Source organism: Paroedura picta, chromosome 7, assembly GCF_049243985.1.
Source record: "Paroedura picta isolate Pp20150507F chromosome 7, Ppicta_v3.0, whole genome shotgun sequence".
NCBI lineage: Eukaryota > Metazoa > Chordata > Lepidosauria > Squamata > Gekkonidae > Paroedura > Paroedura picta.
The window spans coordinates 95798864-95823859 of record NC_135375.1 but is presented as its reverse complement, the minus strand read 5'-3'; the positions used below and the strand labels follow the sequence as shown (position 1 = coordinate 95823859).

The following is a 24996-nucleotide window of genomic DNA, read 5'->3' as shown; positions in this document are numbered from 1 at the left end:
TCTGTGCACCGAAGTATAACTCTGAATCATTCACTCCTGCACACCTGAGTTCCTGGTAGGAACCTGGTGGTGCATATGCAATTGAGAATGCTCTTGAGGTGGCTGGACACAGCTTGAGGAGTGTGTCATATGCAAATGGGCCATGTGTGGGATAGGTGGTCTACTGCAGAGAAGGAGCATTTAACCCATGCACAGCCACAGTAGGGTGAATCCTTTGGAAATCAGGGGTACTTTCTAGAAGGATAGCATGAATTCCTACACCCAAATGCTGGGGATGAATGTTGACTGTCCAGCAAGCTCACAAGGGCCCCTTACTGAGACACCTCTGGGTAGTGAAAAGACTAAACTTACTGATAAGGACGCTTTGTTTCCTTCCTCTTTTAATAAAGAGCCAGCCATTGGGGAATAAGGTGGAAATGGAGATCGCAAGTATGCTAGAAAAAAACACATCTCTTTTGAAGTTCGGGTATCACTTCACCCAGCAAGGACCCCGGCTTCGTGCCTCCAACGCCATGATGAACAACAATGACCTTGGTGAGTTAACAGGTTGTGGCATATTTAGAATCAGAAGTTCTTTTCCAGAAGCAGGGTGGGAATTCTTCCATCCAACTAAACCAGGGTTTCATGAAACTCCAGGGTTTCATGATAGCCCTGGAAGGGTTTCCCGAATGGGTGGGTTTAATTAATTTTTTCTATATTTTTTAAATTTGTTAAACACTTATTGGTTGATATGACCATATATGGTCATGTTGATCCGCCCTTCCCTGCCCAAATGGCCAGTGATGGGCCTGGAGAGGGTGGGAAGGGGAGGAGCCCTGGGTGGGCATGTACACTGCTCTGCTTCCCAACCGTATTCTGCACGATCGTGCCACTTCTGGGGTTTCTCAAAGCCTGAAGAATGTTTCAGGGGGTTCTCAGTGGTAAAAAAAACTGAGAAAGGATCAACTAAACACTGAGATTGCTTATTGTCTCTTACCTGTATTGTTTTTGCCTTGCATAATATTGGGGAAGAGGGATAAAATTTGAGAGGAATTGGGAGATTCTGGGTTTGTAAAAAATTAGCAAGAATTGGCATATCATAAGGAGAGATGTGAATATGTTAAGAGACGAGTAGGTGAGAGAATAAGAGATGGCTGCAGAAGACACAACTATTCGTTCTAGCTACTGGATTGTGAATATTCCCACCCACACCACCCCCTGGTTAGGACTTTCCTGCATGACACACATGGGTCATCCTAACCAACTGAGGATAATATAGTAGATGTGATGTCACAACATTAAGAAGCCAATTCAGTTTGGCTACATGTTGATGAAATTTTATTTGTTGGTATTTCAGGGACTTGTATCCTGTCCTTTCTGGATTTATAAAATCTTGGAGGACAAGGAGATTTGAAGCTGTTATGAAAAAAAATTGTCAAAAGTTAGAGGGTGGAGGATGCTTTTGGTTACTGGCAAAAACTCTCAGGAAAAACACTGAACATTTGAGATTTGGCTCTCTTCTAGCTCCATCCCATCTATGATGGAATGTCTGGTAGAGTTAAGGTTATAGATGATCCATCCTAGGAGAACAACTTTGGAAATGGCAGTCTTTCTTTTGCTATCCCATTCCATTCCAGCGATACAGGGAGCAAAATTGTCTGCTGTAGATTCTTCACAATGTGGTGTCAGTAAAAAGGGACAATTGTTGGTTTGTCTGGGAACAAAATGCCATATAGACTTTGTGTGAGACAAGCTGAAGGGCAGAAGGTAGGCAGGGAGTCCTCAGGGAGCAGGGCAGGCCTAATTAAACAGTACACTATTCCTGGGTACAAAAGCAAGGAGGGTGAGAACTTTTCAGATGTGGATTATTTGTAGAAGCTCCAGTTATATGGAAGCCCAGCAAGTACATGAGGCTTGTTCCCTTTCAGCCTTTAAAAAAAATCAGTGAAAGTATCTTAGTTTTGCTAGGAATTTGGAGATTATTAAATCAGATCTTGTAGGATAAAAGTAACTGGTGTTGTTTGTTTTCTGAGTGCTGGATGCTGGCACTGGAGCCTTGGAGGTTAATTGGTGTAATCGTGTTAATTTATTTCACGTTTACAGTATAAGATTGGAACCGGCCATGACACGCCCCAAATGGCAGTCACCCCCCTGTAATCAGTAAAAATTAATCACAATTGATGTTGTCTTTATGGGCAGCTGACTGGGAGTCAAAGTTCTGACCAACAGGGCACAATGTATTGAAAAATTCTTCAATGCAGCCCTCATTGAAATAAATAGAAAGGCCTCAGGGGTCTCAAACTTGGATCTTTGGCAGTGGACAATGGTCATCAGCCACCTGCCGTCCACTGGCAGCAGGGCATGTTAGTTACATCAATGTAACTAACTACATAACCATAAGTGATGTCATGGTGGTACTCTAGGAATCTCCTGTTGAATCTTTATGGTAAAAACCATAGAGCTTTAGGAAATTCTTAGAACATCAGCATGTTGTCACATCCAGGCATGTAACCCCCATTTCCTCCTGCCCCAGTTTGTTCCACCCCGCTTTGCTGAGCAGAATCCCAGAATCCAGGATTTTGCTATACTGGGAGACCTGACACCCCTGCAATAGAGCCCAGGAATTTAATAGTCTGGACCACTGTGGCAGCATATGCTGGGCTGATCTTTGCCATGCTGCAGCGCCACCACTGCAGATGGCAAGAGGGTGTACTGCAGCTTTCAGCCTAACAAGAACAAGAAGAAATTAGTCATATCCGACCATCTAAAGCCACCAATTTATTTCCACGGAGCTTGTTATGGAGAATTTCCTGAGGCCATCAGATATTATATCTCGAGGACCAAAATACCAGGGGCCCCTCTTGCATATCACCTGTTAGCACCTTTGTCTTCTTGTTTGCAAGAGCTGTGTAGAAGGTATCTTACGTGGTTCTCATTTGCAGCTCGTATCCAGCGATGTGGCAGCCATTGGCATAACACGTCGGCCCTGGGACTGGACGATGTCTAAGTATAGATCTCCCCACTCTCCTTGACCATTGCTTGTCTTCTCTTGAACTGAACTAGCAGTGCCCTCCTACTTTTCCTACTAGGTTTATTACTCTCTTCCAGCTTCTGTTCTGGGATTCACTGCAGATGTCTTCCTTCCTTCTTTCTTTTTTTGAAAAGCTTCAACTCTCATGTTGGAAAAAAGACCTTTTGTCATCTTCTTTGTGACCATTGGCAATTCTTACCTTTTGCTTCCTCCCTTTTCCCTGTCTGCTGTTTCAAGTGGCTGAACACAGAAACGATGTCGGGGGTGGGAGGGATGGCGGGGAGAAGAGATTCACTGTGTAGAAAACTTGGCCTGTGCTTCAAGTGGTAAAGCAGTGGCGAGTTCAGACGGATTCATTCATGAGATTAGAGAGAAAGAAATAAAGAGACGGTTCCCATAAAATAAGGGCAAACCTAGAAGCAGAGGTCTAGTAGTTAGTGCCAAGCTAGGATCCAAAAGGCCAAAATTCAAAACCCTGCTCTGGCCCTGGAACTTGTTGGGTGACCTTGGTGACATGGTGGTTGTGAGGGCAGAATGGGGGAATGTTGTAAGCCACTTGGCATCCCCCTGGAAAAGAAAGGTGGGTAAATCAATTAATTACAAAGAAAATAGCTGTTTCCTGGAGTAAACTCAGCATATGATTTGGAGAGGGGAAAGTTATAAAAAGGGCAGATGTGCCTTTTCCTCCTTTCCTCCAGTATCGCCACCTAGAGTGTGTTCTTGAAGGAGCAGAACATTTTGTTAGCCCTGAAGGAAAAGTTGCAGCAGAGTGCCTGATCTCCAGATCTAGAGAAATGTGAGGTCTCAGCATTTGCCTGGCTGTGTACAAATTCTGCCCCCCCCCCCAAACCAGAGCATCTAACGTGGTAATAGAGCCATTTCTGCCTGCCACGGAAGTATTTTTTTGTTCTGCAACAACCTAGTAAGTTTTGCAGTAGAAATTCTAAAGCCTTTTTGATCAGATCCTACGGTTGTGGTGGAGGCAGAATCCTGGGAGAATTTAAAAAGAAAAGAAGGCCTTGTCTATCATAGAATTCATGGTAATTCTTAGACTGACCCAGAAGTAACAAAGGGTCGCTCTAGGAATAGCTAGAACCTGATGTTCTTATCATAGAGTTTCAGGCACTTCCTTTCTCAGTTCTGAGTAGCTCTAGGGGTGCCAGGAATTCTATGGTAACGTCCTATAAGTTGACAAGATCTTTTTTTTCCCCTCCCACTGCTGCAATGGCACCTAGGGTAGGTGATTCCCTCACCTTCATCACGGGCTTGGTAGTCCTATCAGATTCCGGAATGATGCAAGATAACCTATAAATACATCTAGCATAAAAAGTGGTAGCTCTGTCAGGGTACCTCCAAAGACTCTGGGAAGTTGCCATCTTGGGAATTGTTCTGCCGGGAACTAGAAGTTCTCCATTAATATGCCTAGCTCCAGGGTTCCTTGACTGATAGTAGTGACATTTATAATTGCTGTTTGACTACTTTAGCCTAGTCAATTGGTAGGGCATACCTGAGCTACAGATGTAGGGTTGGAGCCAGCTACCTTTTTTGCTAATGAAAAAGAAGAATCTTCTTTAACCACTGAAAAAGCTTGGGGTGGGTAAGACTTCAGGGAAACACTGACTGGATCCAACCATGTAACAGTCATCTTGGAAACTCTGGGTATTGTAGTCCAGGAGAGGGGATCTCTCTAAGCATACCCTCAAACTACAATTCCCACAGTTCTTTGAGAGGAATGAGAGTTATAGAGGCAAGAAATTGATGCAAATGGGTGGAGTAGATGGGGATCTGTTTAAAACAGCAGCACTGCTTAGATCAGAAGAGCTTTACCCCAGATTTTGTGTGTATAAACTTCTTTTTGTAGTGAGGTTGAGAATCTCAGTAAGCAAAATCCCTCTGCATAGGTGTCTGGGGACTTTTTGCCTCAACCTTGTTTCTATCCTCTTTTGTTCCCAGTGAGAAAGAGGCGGCTGGCAGATCTGAATGGGCCCATCCTTCCCAAGTGCCGGACCACTGTGTAGCTCTTGGCTGGAGGTGGAGTTGGCGAGGTCACGCCGGACTGAGAACTGTGGTGGAGCAACTGTGCAGTGAATTTGTGGTGCCTGAAGTTTGTTTGTTTGTATCCCCTCCTTGTGCACTCAAAAAGGTTTTCGACGAATTAGCGATTGTAGGCGAAAGATCTTTTATTATCAATGCATGGGAAATGCCTTTTTTGTTGTTGTTGGTTCTGGAAAAAGCTATCCCAACTTTCAGGCTGTTCATGTGGGATGATCTGAGACAATGCCTCATAGCGCAAAGATCTCTGGAGTTCAACAGTTTAGGCTGTCGCCTCCTTCACGGACAGATTTCTGGTGTGATGCGCATGAGTCGTTAGCCTCAAAGCAAAAAAACCAAACCACCCCAGATAATTGCTCTGCAGAGGTAGCCAAATGGTTTAAAAATACTTTATTGTTCCATTTTTCACTTGCTCTCAAGAATTAGAAAGCTACCATTTTGACAGTATTTCTGCCTTCCCGAAGTACATCTTCAATTCACACGCGTGAACGACAATCAGTTAGCGGCATCCCCAGCTCTAAGATCTAACTCTGCCGTATGTCTCCCTTTTGTAAAAGTTTATCTACACACCCACCCTATAGAAATAATGTAAGGCCACTCTTTTCCGAAGCACAACAGAAAGCCAACTGCTGAGTGGGCCGTTGGCCGTGACTCTTTTGTCATTGTGGTTTTTGCTGAAGAATTTCAAGAGACCTTAAAATTGTCCATTTAGACATGGCGTTCTCTCAAACCTTCTGATGGTACACACAAGATGGTTTGGAGCCACGTTGTTTCTGGAGGATAGCCTTGTCATTTATTTATTCCATGGCTTCTGCTTCAAAAAACGGCCCATGCTGTTGTCACGGGTTTCTGGATTGATGCAAGAGGCCCAGGAAGCCACTCCCTCTGCTGGACCACTCTGCACCTTTTGCTGTGCAATTTGCTGCAAAAATGCAGGAAGAGGCGGGGTAGATTTGCTCCGCCTCTGGCCTTCCTGGATTTTCTTGTGCAGCTGAAAGGCTGTGCCACCCTGAGGATCTTGCCAGGTACTGGTGCCATCTGCCTGGAAGTCAGACTTCCTGCAGACATCCGGCTGCTTCCTCGGCAGGAATATTATGACCTGCCTGCCCCCCACTTCAGGTGGAGGGTGGAAAAGTGCCAAGAAAGCAACTGGGGCGGGGGGGGGGGAGAGAACAGGATCTTGGCCTTCCCACTCAAATGTTGTCAGACCAGGGTTTGCAGCCGAGTGGGAATAGCTTACTCAGGTAGGCTAGATCCATGGAGCCCTGCGCAACTCACAAAAAGGAATGGGGAAGCGCCTGCTTGGTTTGCACCAAAATATTGTGTTGCTTGTAAATTATGCCTTAATAAAGCGTTGCTCATAAGGACATGGGCCAAGTGCGTGGACTGGGCTTTCTCGCTGGAAGTGCATCTAGCCCTTCTTAGGTAGTACAAATTCTTATGTTAAATCCCTTCGCTTGCCAAGGTTGGCTGGCCTGTGGAATACCAGCAAACACCCACTCAAGTTCCCAGACGTTTGCAAGGCCAGAGAGTCACCAGATGCCCAGATGAGATTATTTGTGGGCAGTTCGCTGAAGGACATGGCTTCCCCTCAGTTTAAGCCACTGATCATCAAATAATAGAAAGGCAGTTCTGCTGCGTTTCGAAACTTGCCCTCTTGGGCAAATCACCCCACACGCCAAGGAATGCTGGATGCCATATAATTTCCCTAAAATAAACAGCTCTGCCGTGTTTCTCTTGTATTGCACCACTGAATCTGCAGTTGAGAACGTGCATGTCATGATGTCATGAAGAGCAGCATGCGTGGGGCTAAAGAGAGCACTGGATCCCACCCCCGCCCCAGCACGATCCTATGCATCTTTCCTTAGCGGTGAGATCCACTGTGTCCAATATGGCTTAATCCCAGGTGTTTTGGACCGTAGCTTCTTTGATATCATAGTTTTAGCCAGATCAAGGCCAGCAGTTAGAAACAGCATTCTATATTTTTTTAAAGTGAGCTTCAGGGTCTTAGATTCTGAAATTGCTCAGACGCCATTCCTCCCCCAAGCCCAGCATTCCGCTGCAATTAGCAAGGGGATTCCGTTGGCCCTCGATGGTGACCTGATTTCATTTCCACACACGCCAGTGGCGGTGTGCATCCTTGGTTGCAACTAGTGGGCATCTCCATCTTAGTCTGAAAGGTTGCTCCTCCCAATTCACCCACTTCCCAGTAATGCCAATAAAAAAAAGAAAAAGTCCTTGGAGAAAGGCTGTCACTCAATGACTGGGCGCAATTTGCATGCACCATCTGCTCGACCCCTTCCTCCCCCGACTCCCCGATAGAGGTTAATTAGGAAAGCGGTATGCCTTAGGCCAGGGGTGGCCAAACTGTGGCTCTCCAGATGTCCATGAACTGCAAGTCCCATGAGCCCCTGCCAGCATGTCTTGGTAGGGGCTCATGGGGATTTAGTGCACAGACATCAGGAGAGTAACAGTTTGGCCACCGCTGAAGGAGTCCTCTGTGCACTGGAGAAGACAGAAGGCAGTCTGGGGGGATGCAAGTTCTGGTATAACGCGAGGAAGCAGAATCTTAACCCTCGGCCTTGGGTCATTCTCAGAGCACCACTCTTGAAGTTTTCAAAAATCGTTTTTCCAGCCCTGGGCCAGAGATACCATGGAGCTCATTCATCCAATCCTCTGGCAAACTGAATTGGGTTGATGACTCCTGGGGCATCTACTTTGCGAGTTCTTGCAAGTTCTATAGTTGTTACTCCTTGCTCCCATTTTGCAGTTGAGAGCACCGAGGTTGAAAAGAGAAGGCCCACCTAGCGCCAAGCATTGGGTCTCGGAGAGGCAGAATTTGCACCAAGATCAAATCCACTCCTCTAGCCTGTAGTCCCTGAAAACACATACCAAATGCTAGCGTAACACGATACTAATGGCGTCCACCCTCCTCCGGTCTTGCAAATCCAGTTGCAAGAGCCCACCTACTCGTCCATTTTTAGCATGAAAGGAGGCACAGTGACAGGAAGCCTTGTCTGGTCACCCAGACGAGAATCCTAGTCGCCCAAGGTGACTGCCTGAGTGTCTGTTTACAAACCTAAGGACATCTGATACCACGTCTGATCCTCTCAAGCTGTAAAGCCTTGGTACCAGTTCTTGTACTTCTCTGACAGGAAAGGCCCCACTATGCTGTGGCTTTTGGAAGACAAATTAACCCAGCACTGTCTCCCAGTGCTTGAGACACTTGGGGGTCCAGGGAGGGGCAGAGGCAGACTGTGCAAGTGGGACACAGCAGAAGGGCTCCTTTCTGCGATGGTAAGAGAACCACACAGTTCTCTCGCCTGCCTAGAACGTACCTCCTCTCTCGGGAAGAGCACAGACTCCATGGGTCTGCAGCAGCGAGTAATGCAAGCCCATGCTTGAGTGCAGAAGGCAAGATGTGCGTTCACCAGGGAACCAGGGCCCATCGTGGCTCCCTCACTGTGCATGCACGCGACAGCCCACCCACAGGTATGAACTTTTTGGAAGCTCAGGTAGCAATGCCATTGGCTCGTTTGCCCAGTGACCTTACTAAGCGGAGCTGCAGCAAGCGCGGGCAGCACTCTGCGTCGGATTGCAAGCGAGGGTGGTCACCTCGCATGAGGAAATAGCTGCGTAGCACCGTGGGTGTACTTTGGGAGGGGTTTGCTTTGGGCGCAACATTAATTGACTCCCAAGAGCAAATTGCATCAAAGCCCTGACGACTATCTAGATCAGAGGTCTGCAAAGCTGCCTAACGGAGCTGGTTGTCCCCCCCAGAACCCATTAACAGGGATCCAGGGATCAGGTCCTGAGGCAGACGCCTGTGCAGCGGAGACTGGTTTTCTGGCTCCAGAACTCTTCGTTAAACGCGTTCCACCGGCACCCGCTGCCGCATCTCTGTACACTCGCATTGTTCTTTGAAGGCTCGTCCAGATGGGTTGGAGGCCAGGAGGGGTCCCTTCTTCTGGCAAAGGGGGCAGCAGGCGGTTAGCCCTTCCCGCTGGCACTGGGGGCACGTCAGGACGAGCTGTCGACAGGGCTGGGTGGAGCAAAGCTGATACTGGTCCCAGAGATTCCCACAGTAGCGGCAAGCTACAAGAAGAAAGGGTAAAGGCCTATGTGGTCATACATTTTAATCAGCCTTGGTGGGCTGCCATTATTAATATTTGCCAATGGCCTGCTACAGTCTATGGACTCACCTAAGTCTTCTAGATTCTAGCCGGGCCACGAGTGAAGCGGCTGCTTTGGCGGCCACTTCTCTCGTGGCCTGGTGAGCTTCTCGCTGCAGGGGGGGGAGACACAGGCTTGGCCACCGCTGGCCCATTACTGAGGCCTTCGCAGCCCGGTACCGGGCCACAGACTGGGGATGGACAACCCCCGCCCTTAAGGACAAACTGAGACTTCCCCAAATCTTGCTGAAGACACTTCAGCAGACTTCACGCATGATACTCTTAAGGTGTACTCATGCACATCTGAAAAACATAAAGGCCCCAATCCAGTTTCATGCGTAAGCAGCAGCAAGCTTCCACCACACGGACCGGCTAAAGGAACACCCAGGAGCCATGGTAGCTGCAGGCCGCGTTTTTAAGGCCACATGCTCAGAGGAAAGCAGATGATGTTTCAAATATGGCACTGGAAGGCGAGAATCACCCACCTGAAATAACATCGCCATTGGAGGAGATGGTGTACCGCTCGTCAAAGACAAAAAGCTTCCCTCGGTAGAACCCGTCCGGAAATTCTTCCAAGTATTTATGGATGCCACCCTTGAGGTGGTACACTCCTTTGCATATGCCCTGTGTCAAAAGAGCACCAGACAAGCTGTAGGTTTTGGAATGTTTGATCTGCAGGTTGTGTTCCATCTCAGTATTCATAATCTCCAAAAATAGATTGTACACATCAGTTGCTTGTCTAGGACATGACTACCAATGTGCCCTGAGAACATCAAGAGTTTTGGTTCCACTTGGGAGGAACTGCTGTTGAAAATCCCTCAAGAATACAGACTATCCAGGAGTTCCCAGATGTGTCAATTACATTCAGCTGCATCAGCCACATCAATTACACTCCTCTTGCTGTCACCCTCTGTCCCCCCATTTAAGGTAGCATTTATCAAAACCTGCCCCTTTCCAATTTTGGATAAAGGCCTCCCTGAGGAGGGGAGGAAGATGCCATCCTTTGTGATTTCTAGCACTTTATGCTGCAGGAGTGGAATACACACTCTATGCTCTTGGAGGAGGGAGGGACAATGGGCCTTATTGTATTACTAGTATCAAAGCCCATTGTAAAAAAAATTGTAAAAATGGGCTTTGAAAGGGGCAGCAGGCAGGAGGGCGTGAGAGGGTGGCCACGGCACCCTTTGGCCCGCAAAGCGGGCTAAAGGGTGTGAAAAGCCGCCCCCGCCCTGCCGGTAGTGACAGGGCTTTGCGGCCCTCCGGGAGGCTGCAAACTCCCCCCCCCCCTCCCTCCTGCAGGCTGCAAAGCCCTGTCGCTGCCTCTCTCCTCGTGGGCGACAATGGAGGCCGCAACCACAAGGCTTCTAGCAGGCAAGGAGGGAGGGTGGGAGCTGGAGGGGGAGGGCCAATCAGGGTGAACCTGGACAGACAAGGCCCCGGACAGTCTCCTCCCAGAAGGCTGTTTCCCAAATATATAAGGGAGTGAAATAGTGTTAAGGATGGATGGTTTCAGTTTAGAATTGTAAGCCTCTTAAGACCCAAGGTGGACTATAAATAAATATTTTCATTTTAAAAAAAGATAAAAAATAGAGCCAGCTTGTTGTAGTGGTTAAGAGTGGCAGCCTCCAATTCTCCACATGAAGCCAGATGGGTAACCTTGGGATAGTCACAGTCCTGTTGGGGCTGTTCTCAAACAGAAGTCCTGTAAGAGCTCTCTCAGCTCTGAGTACCTCACAGGGTGTCTGTTGTGGGGAGAGGAAGGGAGGACGATTGTAAGCCGCTTTGAAATTCCTTTGGGCAGTACAAAGCGGGATATAAAACCAAAACCGTTGCTGCTTCTTTAATGAAAAATCCAAAATTTGAAGATTCTAGAACTCAAAATGGCTTCCATAACTAGATTTGAGAAGCCTTGACGTTAGTAGCTTTTCCTAACTTTTGACTTGCAGAGTCATGTATTTGGCCTTACAAAGAGCTCTACTGCTTCAATCATATTCCACGGCCCACCAGTTCTTCCAACAGCTCTTCATTTCTCCAAGACTTTTTACCTTGGATCTGAGGTAGGCTGAGCCTCTCTCGCAGCGGATCCCCCCGGTGCAGTACATCAGGACACGCTTCCCTCTGAAAAGTTCCAAGTTCTCATCGACGTAGCTCGGGAAGTAGCTGAATTTCCGGATGTCTGGTGCCAAACAGCCTTGGAAATGTCCCTGGAGTCCAAGGGAAGGAGGAGGAAATGTTTTAATCCCAAAGTTTTCCATGGTTTGGTGGGAGGTCATTATTGGTGTGGAACACATCTTCTGGCACGCTTGGTGAAACAGAAGTAGTCCGTAAGTCCTGCCCTCAACGTGCGGCAGAAGACATTGAGCAGCAGCCACTATGGAGGAGGCCAGTGGTGGTGGCGTGGCCAAGAAGGTTGGCCCAGCCATGGGATCACCACCCACTGAGTCAGGGCGAGCATGGCAGAAGAGAAGGCCAACTAAACCACAGAGCTGGCATTGGTAGAGGCTGGGTCAGCTACTGCGGCAGAGCAGGCCAGCCAAGCCACAGAGCTGGTGCCCACAGAGGCTGGGGCAACCACTGTGGCGGAACAAGCCAGCTCAGCTGCAGTGCCATGGGAGCCCCACAGCTGCCAGCCATGGGCCACCCAGCTGAGGCAGTGGAGGATTGCCAAATACAGCAGCCCTCCTGCCGCAAAAAGGGAGGAGGAAGACAGGAGTCTGTGTGTGTGGGGAAAGGGACAGGGTTGAGAGCGAGGAAGCAATAGGTAAAGGAGAGAGGGCAGCAGGGAGTGGGGGGAATGTGTGTGTGTGTGTCTCTAAGAGAGAGAGGGAAGGGACCAGGAAGGACGTCGTGGAAGCAAAAGGGGGAGAGACAAAGGGGGGAAGGAGTCTGTGCCAGCACCCCCTTATGTGGATGTGTTCCACATAAGTGATGAGAAACCTTGTCGGGAGATTTTTGGGGGAGCACAGAAAGCCTAGATCCATATGTGTTTGAAGACTGCATTGTTTTGCAGTTGGGTTTTTCACAGGAAAATGCATTGCTTGGACTTTCACACGAAAATCCAAATTAACCCATGATTACAACAGTACAATCTTCAAAGCGGAGTGGACGCCACCAAAATATCATTCTGCTAAAGTTGCAAGCAGCTACCGACACAATTCTGCCATACTCAGGAGAAAGCCTGGCAAACAACTATTTTACATAAATAAATTCAAAACACAACTGGGTAAGGCAGGAGGACCACACGCAGGAGACAGACTACTAGGAAGGGGCTGTGAATCAGTGGTAGAGCATCTCCATGGCATGCAGAAGGTCCTAGGTTCAATACCCGGCATCTCCAGTTAGAGGATCTGGCCAGAGATGATGGGAAAGGCCTCCGTCGGAGACCCTGGAAAGCTGCTGCCAGTCAGAGTAGACAATACTGACTTTGATGGACCAAAGGTCTGTTTCCTCTGGCTAGGTCAGAGCCGTGTCCTCTGGCAGCGGCTCTCCAGAAGGTCTTTCACATCAGTCCTTTTAACTGGAGATCCTAGTTGAATGAGTACAACAGAGTTTGTGGTCAATGAGTTGCCATATTCCCTTACAGACGTGACCTGCATGTTTAGCAAAAAGATTTGTGAATTCCCATTCAGTCTCAGGAGATGGGGTGAACCTTGGGGGTGAGAGGCAGCCAATTCCATCTGTCTCCACACTCAATCATCTTCCAATACCTTCCCCCTATCCGTACGACACACACTGCTGGTTCTTCCTTCTCAGGATAATGCCAGCATCCTAGGATATTTGCTTTCTCTTGGGGGATAGGATTTTGTGAACATGGATGATTGGCAGGAAGTTCAGAGCCAATTGAGGCTCAAGTGGCGGGGGGGGGGGCACCCTTTCTGGAACCGCATGAGTGATGGAAATGTGGAAGCCACAGTTTCTGCAGTCAATGCGGTCCCTTGTAAAAGAGAAACAAAGAGGCCTTTGGAGGGCACCTCTGATGAGCCAGTTCACAAATGTAACCTCTTCGACACAACTCTGAGAGCCAAAGCAGACACGGCCTGTGAGTTCCATGTCTGGACCTCCCAACAATTTGTAAAAACTTCCTCCTCGGGGGCGCAGGGTTACAGACGTCCCAGCATGCAGTGCCCTGAATCTGGTGGCAATCCTGTACACTCCTAAGATGACATTTTATGTGAACTGGTTGTACATCTGTGTGAGAGGGAGGTTGTTTGGATTGCTATACCCCCCAATGCAGAAAAGCCAAAAGATTTTTTAAAAGATCACCTACTATTTTACTTTCATAGAAGTTCCTGCAGTCCAGCAGAATGGTGTCCTTCTGTACTTTCTTACCCTGAGAAAGATAGTTCTCCACTTCCATATGAAACTCCTTTGGAGTTAAACGGATTCCTACAACCAATAAAAAAAAAAAACATATGTGGAGCATCTATACATCCCCCTGAGTCAGGACACAAAGCAGGTAAAATATATATGTATTGATTTCGATATTTATACCCCACTCTTCTCACCAATGAGGAGTCCAAGCTGTTTACAACACCCTCTCCTAAGTTTTATGTTCACAACAGCCCTTTGTGGTAAGTTAGACTAAAAGTGTGCGACTGCCCCAAAGTCACCCCGCGAACTTCCATGGCAATTTGACCCTCAGTCCCACCAGAACCCAAGCTGATATGCCACACCACTCAAAACACCACTAAATACAACACAACGAATCATGTGGCCAAGAGAGGAGCCTAAGTCTGGAGGGGCACGATGAAGAGAGGGTAAGTAAAATGTCTCTTTATGATGTTAACAAATTTTCATCCTCAACAAAATTAATCTAGAGACAAGTATCCATAGACAAATATGTCTCCTTTAAGCAATGCTGAAAGCTGAGGCTGAAAGCGGAGCAAGGTTCCGGAAAATCCTTGTTTCAAAGATATTTCCTCAGCAGTAAAACCCACGAGGCACAGAGAACAGATGCACTAACAGGCAGCAATACCTCAAGCTAATTGCTCAAGCAAGAAAACTTTAAACCGCCACTTAAGGAAGTGGGCTTCTTCCTAAAGGGCTTCTTCCTTGAGTTGTTGTCACAGGTTTTGCTGCTGAGGAAATCTTTCTGAAACAAGGAGCTTGTTCCGCTTTCAGCCTCAGCTTTCAGCATTACTTAAAGGAGACATTCTTGTCCATGGATTAGTTCCTCTGGATTAATTTTGTTTAGGATGAAGATTTGTTAACATACTAAAGAGTCTTTTTTACTTACCCTTTCTTCATTGCACTCATAAACACATCGATTCATATCTTGGCCACACAATTTGTTGTTTCTTTTGCTTGATCCCACTCCAATAGCTTCAGGTGGACTACCCCCACAGCCACACCACCCACAGCCACCCCATTATTTCCCCTTTGACTAGAGAAAATGAGTTTTTAAATTTTTTCTAGGTCAAAGGGGATGGAAATCGGGAGCCAGGTATGTCCTGTTCTAAGTGGACTCCATAGCTTCCGGATGCTCCCATTTATTGCAGGACCTCCCTGCAGCCCAGGTGGGAAGAATTCCCCGCTTTAGTCTAGCTCTGGAGAGCAGCTGCAGTGTCCTTTGACAGCATTTTCTGCATCTCCCTCTTGTCCCCCCTCAATCTGACGAGGCTTGTTCTTCATACCAGTTTCTTTGTAGGAGACTTTCTTGGGGCTAATCCCTAGAGGGACGATTTCTTCAAAGACACCAATCCGAAGGTCTGGGAAGCAGTGAGCTCCACCAGCGCTGGCCTGAGACACGGGAAGAATCGACAAATGAGAGCATGATAAAGAAACAATCCTGAGTTGATCTTCAGACAACAGTTTTTCCATAAGAGTCAAAGGCTGCCAGAGAGAGCGAGAGAGAGAGAGAGAGAGAGCGGTTTTCTGGTCTGTCTTTTTCAACAGCTGCTGACCAGAAGCAATGCTTGGAAAACAGGAAGTATATATTAACCAGAGGAAGCATGGAGGTTCCCTCAAATCACTTTTGACTCTTTTCAAAGTTAGGGCCATGACTGTCCCATTCTAATTTAGGGGCCAAAGGTAATGTTTTTAGGAGAATAACAATATTTCTCAAAGACTCTAATTACTGTAGAAATATTTGCTTAGATGCACAGGTTTTCTATGGGCAGAGGGATGTGTGTTCATGGGCTGCAATTCTCCTACCTCTATCTTGCCACACTAGTCAGAAATACCCTCTGAAACCATGGATACAGGGAAGATTTCATGCTGCTGGGAAGGGGGGGCAAGAAAGTTGCACTCCACAAGCACAAATCCCTCCCATAGAACATCACTGGTGGATCTAAGCCAGCCTTTCTCAACTTTTTCACCCTTGAGAAACCCCTGAAACATTCTTCAGGCTTTGAAAAACTCCAGAAGTGGCTCAATCATGCAGAATATGGTTAGGAAGCACAGCTATATACATGCTCACCCAGGGACCCTCCCCTTCCCACTCCCTCCAGGCCCTTCACTGGCCATTTTGGAAGGGTTGAGTGGGCCAACATGGGTGTGTGGGTCAACATGATATGGTCACATCACCCCAATAAATGTTTTTAAAAAATTAAAAATATATTAAAATTGATTAACTCCCACCCATTCGGAAGACACTTCCAGGACCATTGAGAAACCCCAGAGGTTCATGAAACCCTGGCTGAGAAAGCCTGATCTAAGCCAATATCATATAAGCCTTTTTATATGTGGCGATGTCCCAGGCACTAGCCAGTACCTCCCTATGGCAGTCTCACAACTATATGACAAGCAAAACTTCATTATTGAAGAGAAAGCAATCCTCAGATGAGAAAAAGGACAGGCACTTAGATGTCATGTAGAGATCAGCCCCTCTCACCTTGAAGTCATCCCTTGTCAAAATGCCTTTGAAGAGTGGATGAGAAAGCATCGTGTCCACATAAAGGCGGATTGCAGCTGTGCTCCCCCCGACAGTTCCGTTGATGCCTTCGGAAGCGATTCGTACCTGGAAGCCAAGAACAAAGTTCTGGATAAGTAGCAAAGACGGATGCCTTTCTCCGGCCCAAGACGCCTCCTTCCACCTCAAGTGCTCCTTCTGCCAGGGATGGAAGAGCCACTAAAGTTGGAACAAAGCCTCTTCAACCAGAGGAAGGCTTCCAACTTTACTGAGCAGAGTCACAGGATGCAGGCCAGTGATTTTAATGGGCTTTACTCCCAGGTAACTACAGCCTTAACAATTGTAACATGAAGGACATGTTCTACAACAGAGAGCAATAAGAAACAAAGAAAGGGAGCGGAATAAGAAAGATCTTGTGCAGATAATCTTTTGCTCAGCAAAATGCCCAGTCAGGAACAAATGCATGAAAAAACTTCCACACACATTGTAGGCAGGGCCTCTGCCAGAGATAACTTCCTGCCAACATGAGTGGACCATTACAACAACTGGAGGGAGGCTGTGGCTGGGGATCCTGCAGCTTATTACATTGCCCCATTCCCCCTCCCCCAGTCATGCTTCAGGGAATATCACTGCTTCAGGAAGCCTGCAGCCCCTTGAAGCCAATGCCGATTGTCCTCTCAAACCTATGTGCATGTCTAGCATCCAAGGGACAACACCCACTGTACTTGCAGAGGATCAAGAATGAATGTGAAGCAACAAAGGAGTGCAATGAACTTCCCTGTCCTCCTCTGTTCCATTCCATCTTTACAACCGTATTTATTTTTTTGAAAAGTTAGATATTTCAACTAGTAATCCATTAGGAATCCACCTCTGCTTCTACCCCAGTTGGTTCTTATATGCCACTTTTCCCTACCCGAAGGAGTCTCAAAGTGGCTTACAATCCCCTTCCCTTTCCTCTCCCCACAACAGACACCCTGTGAGGGAGGTGAGGCGGAGAGAGTCCTGAGATTACTGAAGAAGAGTTGGTTCTTATATGCCACTTTTCTCTCCCTGAAGGAGTCTCAAAGCGGCTTTCAATCCCCTTCCCTTTCCTCTCCCCACAACAGACACCCTGAAGAAGAGTTGTTTCTTATATGCTGCTTTTCTCTACCATAAGGAGAACCCCGCTGTCCTTCTGAAGCCACAGGGGACCCCCCCTTACCTTTCCTTTCAGGTGCAGGTGTTGACACAAGGCCTTCTGCCACAGACACAGTCCCTCCAGATCAGCCACCTCGCAGTAGCAGTAGAAGAGCAGAACCTGTCCCACCTCACTTAGGGGCACACAAAGAAAAGCAGAGTCAAAACAAAACGCATCTTCCGCTCAAAACCCAAGCCGTTTCTCCTCTACACGGCTACCTTCTCAGAATGCCACTGCTGTTGGGAAACAAACCTCATCAAATTGTCTGCCCCGATATGGCTTATTTCTGGGAACATCTCCTGAGGTCGATACAGGGCCCCCTCGGGCCTAGGGAGCTTGTCTGCGGAGACCTGGCTGCTTGTGACATCAGCTTCGGCTGCTCTCTGCTTTAGGATCGCGGCTGTCTGTTGCCCCACATCCACAAAATGCTGGGCGGCCACGTGCTGGTGGATGCCCACCAGGTCTTTGAAGGTCTGCTGGCAGCATCTCCAGTGAACCGTCCCTCGGCAAGCAGGTGTCGGGCAGCGAGAATCAGCGGCGGCTTCTTTGGCTTTGACAAAGAGGGCGAAGGCCTGCGACAAAGGATGCCGTGCAATGAGGAGGGCAGGTCAAGAGAAGGGGTACCGGGTCAAGAGCGGCCTCAGTGGGCTCTTCAGCTGGGGAGAGGTTGAAACTCACATGGCAGATGGACCCAACGACAAGACCAGGGAAATTCAAGCTTGGGCCTATTTGCTCATTTACTCACAGTGTGATTTTGCAAGGTTCTCGTGTCTTGTGCATCCAACGCTCACGGGGCCCAATGAGGTTTGTTGGGGGAACCCACGCACATCCCATGGCACTTGCCATGTTCATGACATCAAGTTGCAATCAACTCACAGCAACCCCAGCAAGGGGGTTTCAAAGCCGAGGTGGGTTGCCACTGACTTCCTCGGCAGAATCTTTTGTGGTGGTCTCCCCTCTAAGGAACGGCCCTGCTTAGCTTCCAAAGAGAACGTCATTTCCCCAAATAGCGCCCCCCCAGGGGACTGTTTCGGTTTAGGGAAACAGTGCAGAGGGGAAGGCTGAAGTTGCTTCTCCGCGATCCACGCACCTGGTAATTAAAAGAACCCACAACTCACATCTGCTTGTTGCACAGAACGCAAGGTGGGGACCCCATACTCAACCAGTGTGTAATCACCCTCTCAAATATGATGTGGGTCTCCTACCCCATCAGCAGGCCTCTGCCTTTCTAGTCTAGAAATATTTCTGTAAAATGTGGCACACACATATTTGTTTGCGTACATCCTTGTCTTCCCTTCTGCGCACACAACTGCATTGGAAACGAAACCTGCTTGCTAGACTGATGTGTTTGCAATGATGTGGATACTAGCCTGTAGGAGCCTTCCACGGTCACGCTCCTCCCAGTCTGAGCTTTAAAAATGGAGGAAAAAAAACATGTTTCTTGGCACAGCAGTGGGGGTGTTAGTCAATCAGCTCAGCTACTGAACTGCTGAAGGCTTTCAGGGTCAGAGTTAACTGATTAATGTGAGCCTTCCAGGTGGTCTATTAGATTTAGCCCCTGATGTTTTGCCAGGCTGGTGTCTTCAGAGTAAGGCACAGCAAGATGGGGAATCTCTTCCAAAGTGTGGAGTGTGTGAACAGTTGCTGGGCATTTTATTTACTTTGGGAGGAGGGGGAAGGAACACATCACAGTCCTGTCTCATCTGGGAGTCTCCCAGAATATGGATTAGAACTAGGAAGTGCTGGTTTCCGGGGGGGGGGGGGGGGAGATCTCATAACAGTTAATCAAATACGACAGGCAAGACTTTGACTAGTGGACTTTCTAATGAACTCCACTCAGCCACAGGAAAAACACTTCCTAATAGCCTTTCTAATGAACTCCACCCAGACACAGAAAGAGGCATTTGTTTTTATGCCCGGCTTTTCATTACCCAAAGGAGTCCTAAAGTGGCCTTCCCCGCTCCCTCTCCACAGAACAGACACCTTGTGTGGTGGGTGAGGCTGAGAGAGCTCTTCATGGCTGCATGTGGAAGAGTAGGAAATCAAACCCAGTCCCCAGATTAGAGGCCACCGCCCTTAATCACCACACCATGCTGGAAAAGTGCTTCCTAGTTCCAGCCCATCCCTTGGGATACTCCCATGTAAGACAGGAATGTGCTGTGTTTTACATACACCCAAAAAGTAAATAAAATGCCCAGCAACTGTTCACGCACTATACCCTTCGGATCAGAGAGATTCCCATCTTGCCAGGCCTTACCTCTGAAGATGCCAGCCAGTTACTGGTGAAATGCCAGGGCCTAAAAGTACCAGGCCACAGCCACACAGCCTAGAAAACCCACAACTAGCTCAGGCATTCCTTAAATTTTATATTCACACTAACCTTTGACTCCCCACCCATCCCAGCCATTTTGGAGCACGGTTCTCAATGTGCAAGGCTGCTCTCCCTCAGTTGGAGCAATGAGTTCTTCAGGCAGATCCGGTTTCCTCTTCTGGCTGCCAACAGGCCTAGGGGAAAATGTCCTGTCCTCTTGCTTGTGGAAAGTGGCATTAAGTTGCAGCTGACTTACAGCAATCCTGCAGAGTAGCCTTTCTCAACTTTTTTACCATTGAGAAATCCCTGAGATGTGCTCTAATTCCAGGGGATCTCCAGGTCCCACCTGGGGACTGGCATCATTAAGGAGGCCCTAGCAGCAAGTCAATGGCTCTCTTGGACTGTTCTACCTCACTGTGCTGTTGTGAGAACAAAACAGAGGAGGAGAGAAGGGTGTAAGCTTACTAGAGGAAAAGTAGGGGGAGTATGTTAGGGACACAGCTTGGGAGAGGAAAGAAAAACTGGGAGACCGAATGAGCAGAGCAGGGAGGCATAGTCAGGAAGATGGAGGTAGGAAACCACAAGCCAAAGCTTGGGCTTCAACAGGGATCCTAGCATGAAAGGTGCATTCCAAACGCTTTTGTTCTTGTGCCAGTTCCAAGCTTTCCACCCCACCCTCCCCACATTTGGTCACACTCCAGTGTGGCCAAGAAAGGACAGAATGAATCTAATACAGGAAAGGCACCGTCCTTTCAAAATGGCTTTTACAGAAGCATGATGGGGTCCGGATTCTCAGTGTTGCACTGCAGTGGTAAAGCAGAGCAGACGGATACAGACGATAGATTCACACTGCACTGAATGTTTCACCAAGATGCTTGGATAAATTATCAGGGTCTGTGGTCTACGCTACTGCGTACAGCTGGCTGAAACTAGGATCCCACTGGGGAGTTTTATTTATTTATTTTATTATATTTGTATTTTCTGGGAGGAAGGTAAGGGGCCCTGTAGATGTTGCTGATTTTGGTCGGCCTCAACCATATGCCTGGCTGAAGATCTCCTTTTTGCAGGCCCTGCAGAACTGCTTTAGTTCCATCTGAGCCCTGATGTCCTCCGGGAGCTCATTCCACCAGGTGGGGGCCAGGACAGAGAAAGGTCTGGCCCTGGTTGAGGCCAAGCAGGCTTCTTTTGGACCAGGGATCCTTAGATGGTTGGTGGTGGTAGAACGTAGGGCTCTTTGAGGGGCACAGGCCAAGAGGCAGTCCCTCAGGTACACTGGGCCCTGATCGCATATAGCCTTTAGCCAGATCCAGAATGACTGGTAGCCATTGCAGCTGATGAAGGATGGGCCGAATGTGGGACCTCCATGGTGTTACTGTGAACAGCCTGGCTGCTGCGTTTTGGACCAGCTGTAGTTTCCAGATCAAGGTTAAAGGCAGGCCTGCATACAGTGAATTGTAGAAGTCCAGTCTAGAGGTGACCATCGCATGTATCACTGTGGCTAGGTGTTCCGGGGCCAGGTAGGGCGCTAGTAGCTTGGCTTGGTAAAATGCCAGCTGCACTACCTTTGTGACCTGGGCTTCCCTTGTGAGAGAAGCATCCAGGATCATGCTCAGGTTCCTGGCACAGTGAATTGCTGAGAGCTGCACACCACCAAGGGTGGGCAGAAGCGCTTCCTCACATGGACCCTTATTTAATGTGCCATGTCAAGATGCTCTGCTACAGTTCTGTTTTTAGACTTCTGGCTGGGACCACAACCCTAAATCCTATTGCACTGTCCACTGAACATTCCACCCTGTCAATTAGAATCATAGAGTTTGAAGGGATCTCCAGGGTCATCTAGTCCAGCCCGCTGCAGAATTCATGAAATTCACAACTACAATTGTATGGACTCATTCTGTGTAATCCCCCTTGAGCTCAAATGGGAAAGGATTATAAATAACACAAATGAAATAAAATATAATAAACGTTGCAACACTAGCATGTTTTTTTTAATCCCCTGCCCACAAATTCTTCCCTCCTCCATTTTCTATCACAACAACCCTGTGGGGTAGGCAACAAAAAGCAGTACCTTCCTTTTTGCAGATGCATGCTTCTTTCTAGCCCTGGCGTCACACTCCGCTTTCAGGTGGCTTTTGGGTGAGAAAGGAAGTTGTTCTTTCAGTTCTAAGTCTGCAAACGTCAAAATGCTGGCATCTCTTTCATCATCTCCATCAGGCAAGGATGGCGAGATCATTGCTGTGTCACTGCAGCCAGGCATGAGGTTTTCTCTGGGGCAAGACAGTCCCAAAACAGGGATTTACAAACAGTCATAAGGGGAAATCTCAAAGCAGGTATGAGTGAAAAGTCATGGTGAAAACTGAACTGAGCAGGTATGGTGAAAACCGAACATGTTCTTAGAGCTGGGGATTGGCTTTGGGAGTATCTTTGTTGCCAGTAGTTGAAACTCACCTATTCTCCTCTGGAGCCACTTTCTTTTAGGGCTCTGAAAGTTGGGGAAAGCATTTAAGAACTAAAAAAAAAAAGAAAAGAAAAGGGGAACCAACCTGATGTTTTGGAGATGGGCAAGACTGGAGGAAAAAGAGCTGCTTTTTTATACCTTCATTATCTGAAGTAGTCCGAAAATGGCTTACAAACACCCTTCCTCTCCCCACAACAGACACCCTGTGAGGTAAGAGAGGCTGAGAGCCTAGGGCCCCGCAAAGCCTTAAACCAGGGCTGGGTGTGGCCTGTGAGTCCCAAAGCTTGGGAAGCCAGGGACCCAGCAGCCCTACATCTCTCTCACTGGGGGAAATCTCCTCACAGGAAGAGTATCCCACGGCAAGGCCAGCCCATGGCAATTCTGGCCAGTGGGAGCCCTTCCTAGCCCAGCCAGGCTATACTGGCATAGATGGGGTTGCCAACTTCCAGGTGCGGGGCCAGAGATCTCCCATTATGACAAATCAATCTTCAGACCTCTGTTTCCATGCAGGCCGTAGCAGTTTATCCATGTAGCGCCTTACAAGCCCTGTGGTTCCAGGGGCCCTGCACAGTGCCTTCTCTGCCATAGATGACTGTGGCCAGGTGCTGTATCCAGACCTGTGAGTTGCGACCCCTCGCAGCCATGACCCCCACACTTTAAGTGTACGTGGCATGGCCCGCTTGGCCCCTGGCTGCCCGCTGGCACTCCCACTAACTTCCTGTCTGCCCCGGCCACATAAGTGTGAAAATCCCCTTATTGCTCTCCTACCAAGGTTCGAGAAATGTTTTCAGCCAAGTGGAGGTGACAGCTGCCTCCAAATTCCCAACTATCCCTGTCCCTCGTGCCCCACAAGGAACAGCGCCAACAGGGCTCTGCTAGGGCCTCCTGGATCCTTAAGCTAGTTCTGGTGCTACGGTCCCGCGGATCCTTAAGCCGGCCTTGCCTGCCAGAAAGGGCAGCTTTGGAGAATGGGGCTCTATGGCACAAGTGCCAAACTCCGCAACCCCAAATCTCCGGGCATTTCCTAACCCGGAGTGGGCAACCCTATGGGGGGGGGTGGCCTGTGCCAGAAGCGACCGAAAGGCGAAGAGATCCATGCAGTGGGGCATCCCGGTGAGCAGCTGGCCGTGCCCGCACAGCCACAGGCGAAAGTTCGTCGAGTTAGCTGCCCTGCCCTCCACTCCCAGCCCCCAGAGTGGCTCCGTGGGGCTCCCCTGCTGGGAATCGGGGCTGCCCCCAAGCCTGGCCTGGGCAGCCCCTCCAGCCTGCGCCCCTCTTCACCTGGCCGCCCGCCGCACTCCTCCTGCGCCGCCGGGCTGGGCGAAGGGAAAGCATGGCTCCGGCTGGCCCCGCCCACGCCGCTCCGCCCCCACATCGCCGGCCGGCTCCAGGGACCGCGCGCAAGGCTGCGGCTCGGGCGACGTCGCCTTGCAAGAATACGGGAATAGAATGTGCGTGCAGCGGCACCTTTAAGACCGACCAAGTTTTGTTCAAGGCGTGGGCTTTCCAGCGCAGGCACGCTTCCAGGGGACAAAGATCTTCCTAAGGGTACAGATTTAAGGAGACGGATGGGACTAGCAACAGTCTTTTAATCCCTTCTTTCCACAACTGGGAAAACACCTGCCATTAATCACTAGCCTTGACATTTTTATTGCCCCTTTGTTTTTTTTGTGAAGGACAGCTGAACCCAAGAAACAGGTTTTGTTATTCTAGCAAGGAACTTGCCAGTCTTCGTCTTCTTGCTGCATATTTGTTGTGAGGCTGTTTCCCTCGTATCTGCACGCTTATGATTTTGTTTAGTTGTCTGAGGAAGTGTGCATGCACTCAAAAGCTCACACCTTGTTGGTCTTAAAGGTGCCTTGGAATTCACATTTTGTTCTGCTATTGCCTAGTCCGATGAGTTACTTCAAGAAAATTAAGAGGAAGTTGTGTATTATTCATGCTAAAAGACCATTTTTCCTTCATTATGCCCCACCTTGTACTCATAATGAAAGAACATCCTTAAAGCCTCAAGTCAACGTATCCCCATCTTCAGCTACGCATATAAAGCACATGTCCAAATATTACGGTTGTTTCACTGTCCTTTTGGGGTTCTTTGCTTGTTTCATTGATGGTTTTAATGTGGATAATGTTTATGTTTGCTGTTTTTCTGTCAGTCGTTATTTTGCTTTATCTTGTGAGCATCCTTGGCAGAGTCTCTGAAGAAGCAGCACAAACATTTTCTAAGTAAACAATAAACTAAAAATCAGTAGGGAAACAATTGGAGGAGCCATTAGTAACTGTACTGGAGTTTCCACTAGCAAGGACATCACTGAGCTGTTTATGGGGTCTGCAAAAGATAGGCTTGTTTTGGCCTGGGAAGGCAGATGTATATCATACAGGACAGCAGCCCTCTCTTCCTTCGTAGTTAGAAAAGCCCCATTCTTGAATCCAGCTGTTCTAAGAGCCAGCATGGTGTAGTAGTTCAGAGGGGCAGATTCTTAATTTGGAGAACCGATTAGTAAGTTCCCCATTCCTCATGCAGTCAGCTGGGTAACCTTGGACCAGTCACAATCCTCTTAGAGCTGTTCTCACAGAGCTCTCTCAGTCCCACCAACTTCACAAGTCACTGTTGTGGGGAGAGGAAAAGGTGTTTATAAGCTGCTTTGGGACTCCTTTGGGTAGTGAAAACCCAGTTCTTCTAATGTAACCTCTACGCTGGACTACTGCAATGCAGGTGACATAGGGTTTCCCTCAGAACAATTCAGAAGCTTTAGTGGCTGTAAATTTCAGACATATCTGAGATAAGCCTCTTGAAGCACAGAGAACCTATTTCAAAATAATTCTGTTGGTTGCTTGGTCTGCCCTCAGAAGGCCTTCAGGATGTGAGACCCAGATCTCTGAAGGGGCTGACACCCAGCATGAATCCACGTGCCAATGACGCTCCTCTGCTTCACTTCTTTCCAGCCTGCTCTCCAAAACAACAG

The 24996-nt window shown here is 48.3% G+C and overlaps 2 protein-coding genes across 7 annotated transcripts in view; one reads left to right on the top strand and one right to left on the bottom strand.

The window, feature by feature from the left end:
- The window catches only part of TMOD1 (tropomodulin 1), a 28425-nt gene extending 21991 nt beyond the window's left edge, over window positions 1–6434 (top strand). For 3 of the 4 annotated variants that reach the window (XM_077345508.1, XM_077345507.1, XM_077345509.1), the window contains 2 exons: window positions 390–534; window positions 4964–6434. In XM_077345508.1, the coding sequence (XP_077201623.1) occupies window positions 390–534; window positions 4964–5028 (210 nt within the window). In that variant the 3' untranslated portion in view covers window positions 5029–6434. Of the gene's footprint in view, window positions 1–389; window positions 535–2921; window positions 2987–4963 lie in introns of all 4 variants that reach the window. The other variant, XM_077345511.1, reaches the window with a different exon arrangement.
- On the bottom strand, window positions 5438–23428 carry TSTD2 (thiosulfate sulfurtransferase like domain containing 2). 3 transcript variants are annotated; one of them, XM_077345504.1, is made up of 10 exons: window positions 23312–23428; window positions 21641–21839; window positions 17514–17833; window positions 17286–17394; window positions 16067–16192; window positions 14868–14973; window positions 13502–13620; window positions 11280–11438; window positions 9720–9858; window positions 5438–9157 (listed from the first exon to the last, which is right to left on the bottom strand). In XM_077345504.1, the coding sequence occupies exons 2-10, from the start codon at window positions 21827–21829 to the stop codon at window positions 8928–8930; spliced, it is 1497 nt and encodes a 498-aa protein (XP_077201619.1). In that variant the 5' UTR covers window positions 21830–21839; window positions 23312–23428; the 3' UTR covers window positions 5438–8927. The 3 variants fall into 3 exon arrangements, with proteins under 3 accessions (XP_077201619.1, XP_077201620.1, XP_077201621.1); XM_077345505.1 differs by lacking the exon at window positions 23312–23428 and adding an exon at window positions 22116–23303; XM_077345506.1 differs by lacking the exon at window positions 23312–23428 and adding an exon at window positions 22021–22037.
- Between the last annotated feature and the right edge of the window lie 1568 nt (window positions 23429–24996).

Bases quoted from the DNA above. Each gene is read 5' to 3' on its own strand.
- TSTD2 (XM_077345504.1), bottom strand. From the start codon at position 21,829: ATGCCTGGCTGCAGTGACACAGCAATGATCTCGCCATCCTTGCCTGAT. The intron at 13,621-14,867 runs GTATGAAGAACA...TATTGGTTGTAG, and splicing joins AGTCTCCTACAAAGAAACTG to GAATCCGTTTAACTCCAAAG. The intron at 11,439-13,501 runs GTAGGTGATCTT...CTTGGACTCCAG, and splicing joins ACTTCTATGAAAGTAAAATA to GGACATTTCCAAGGCTGTTT.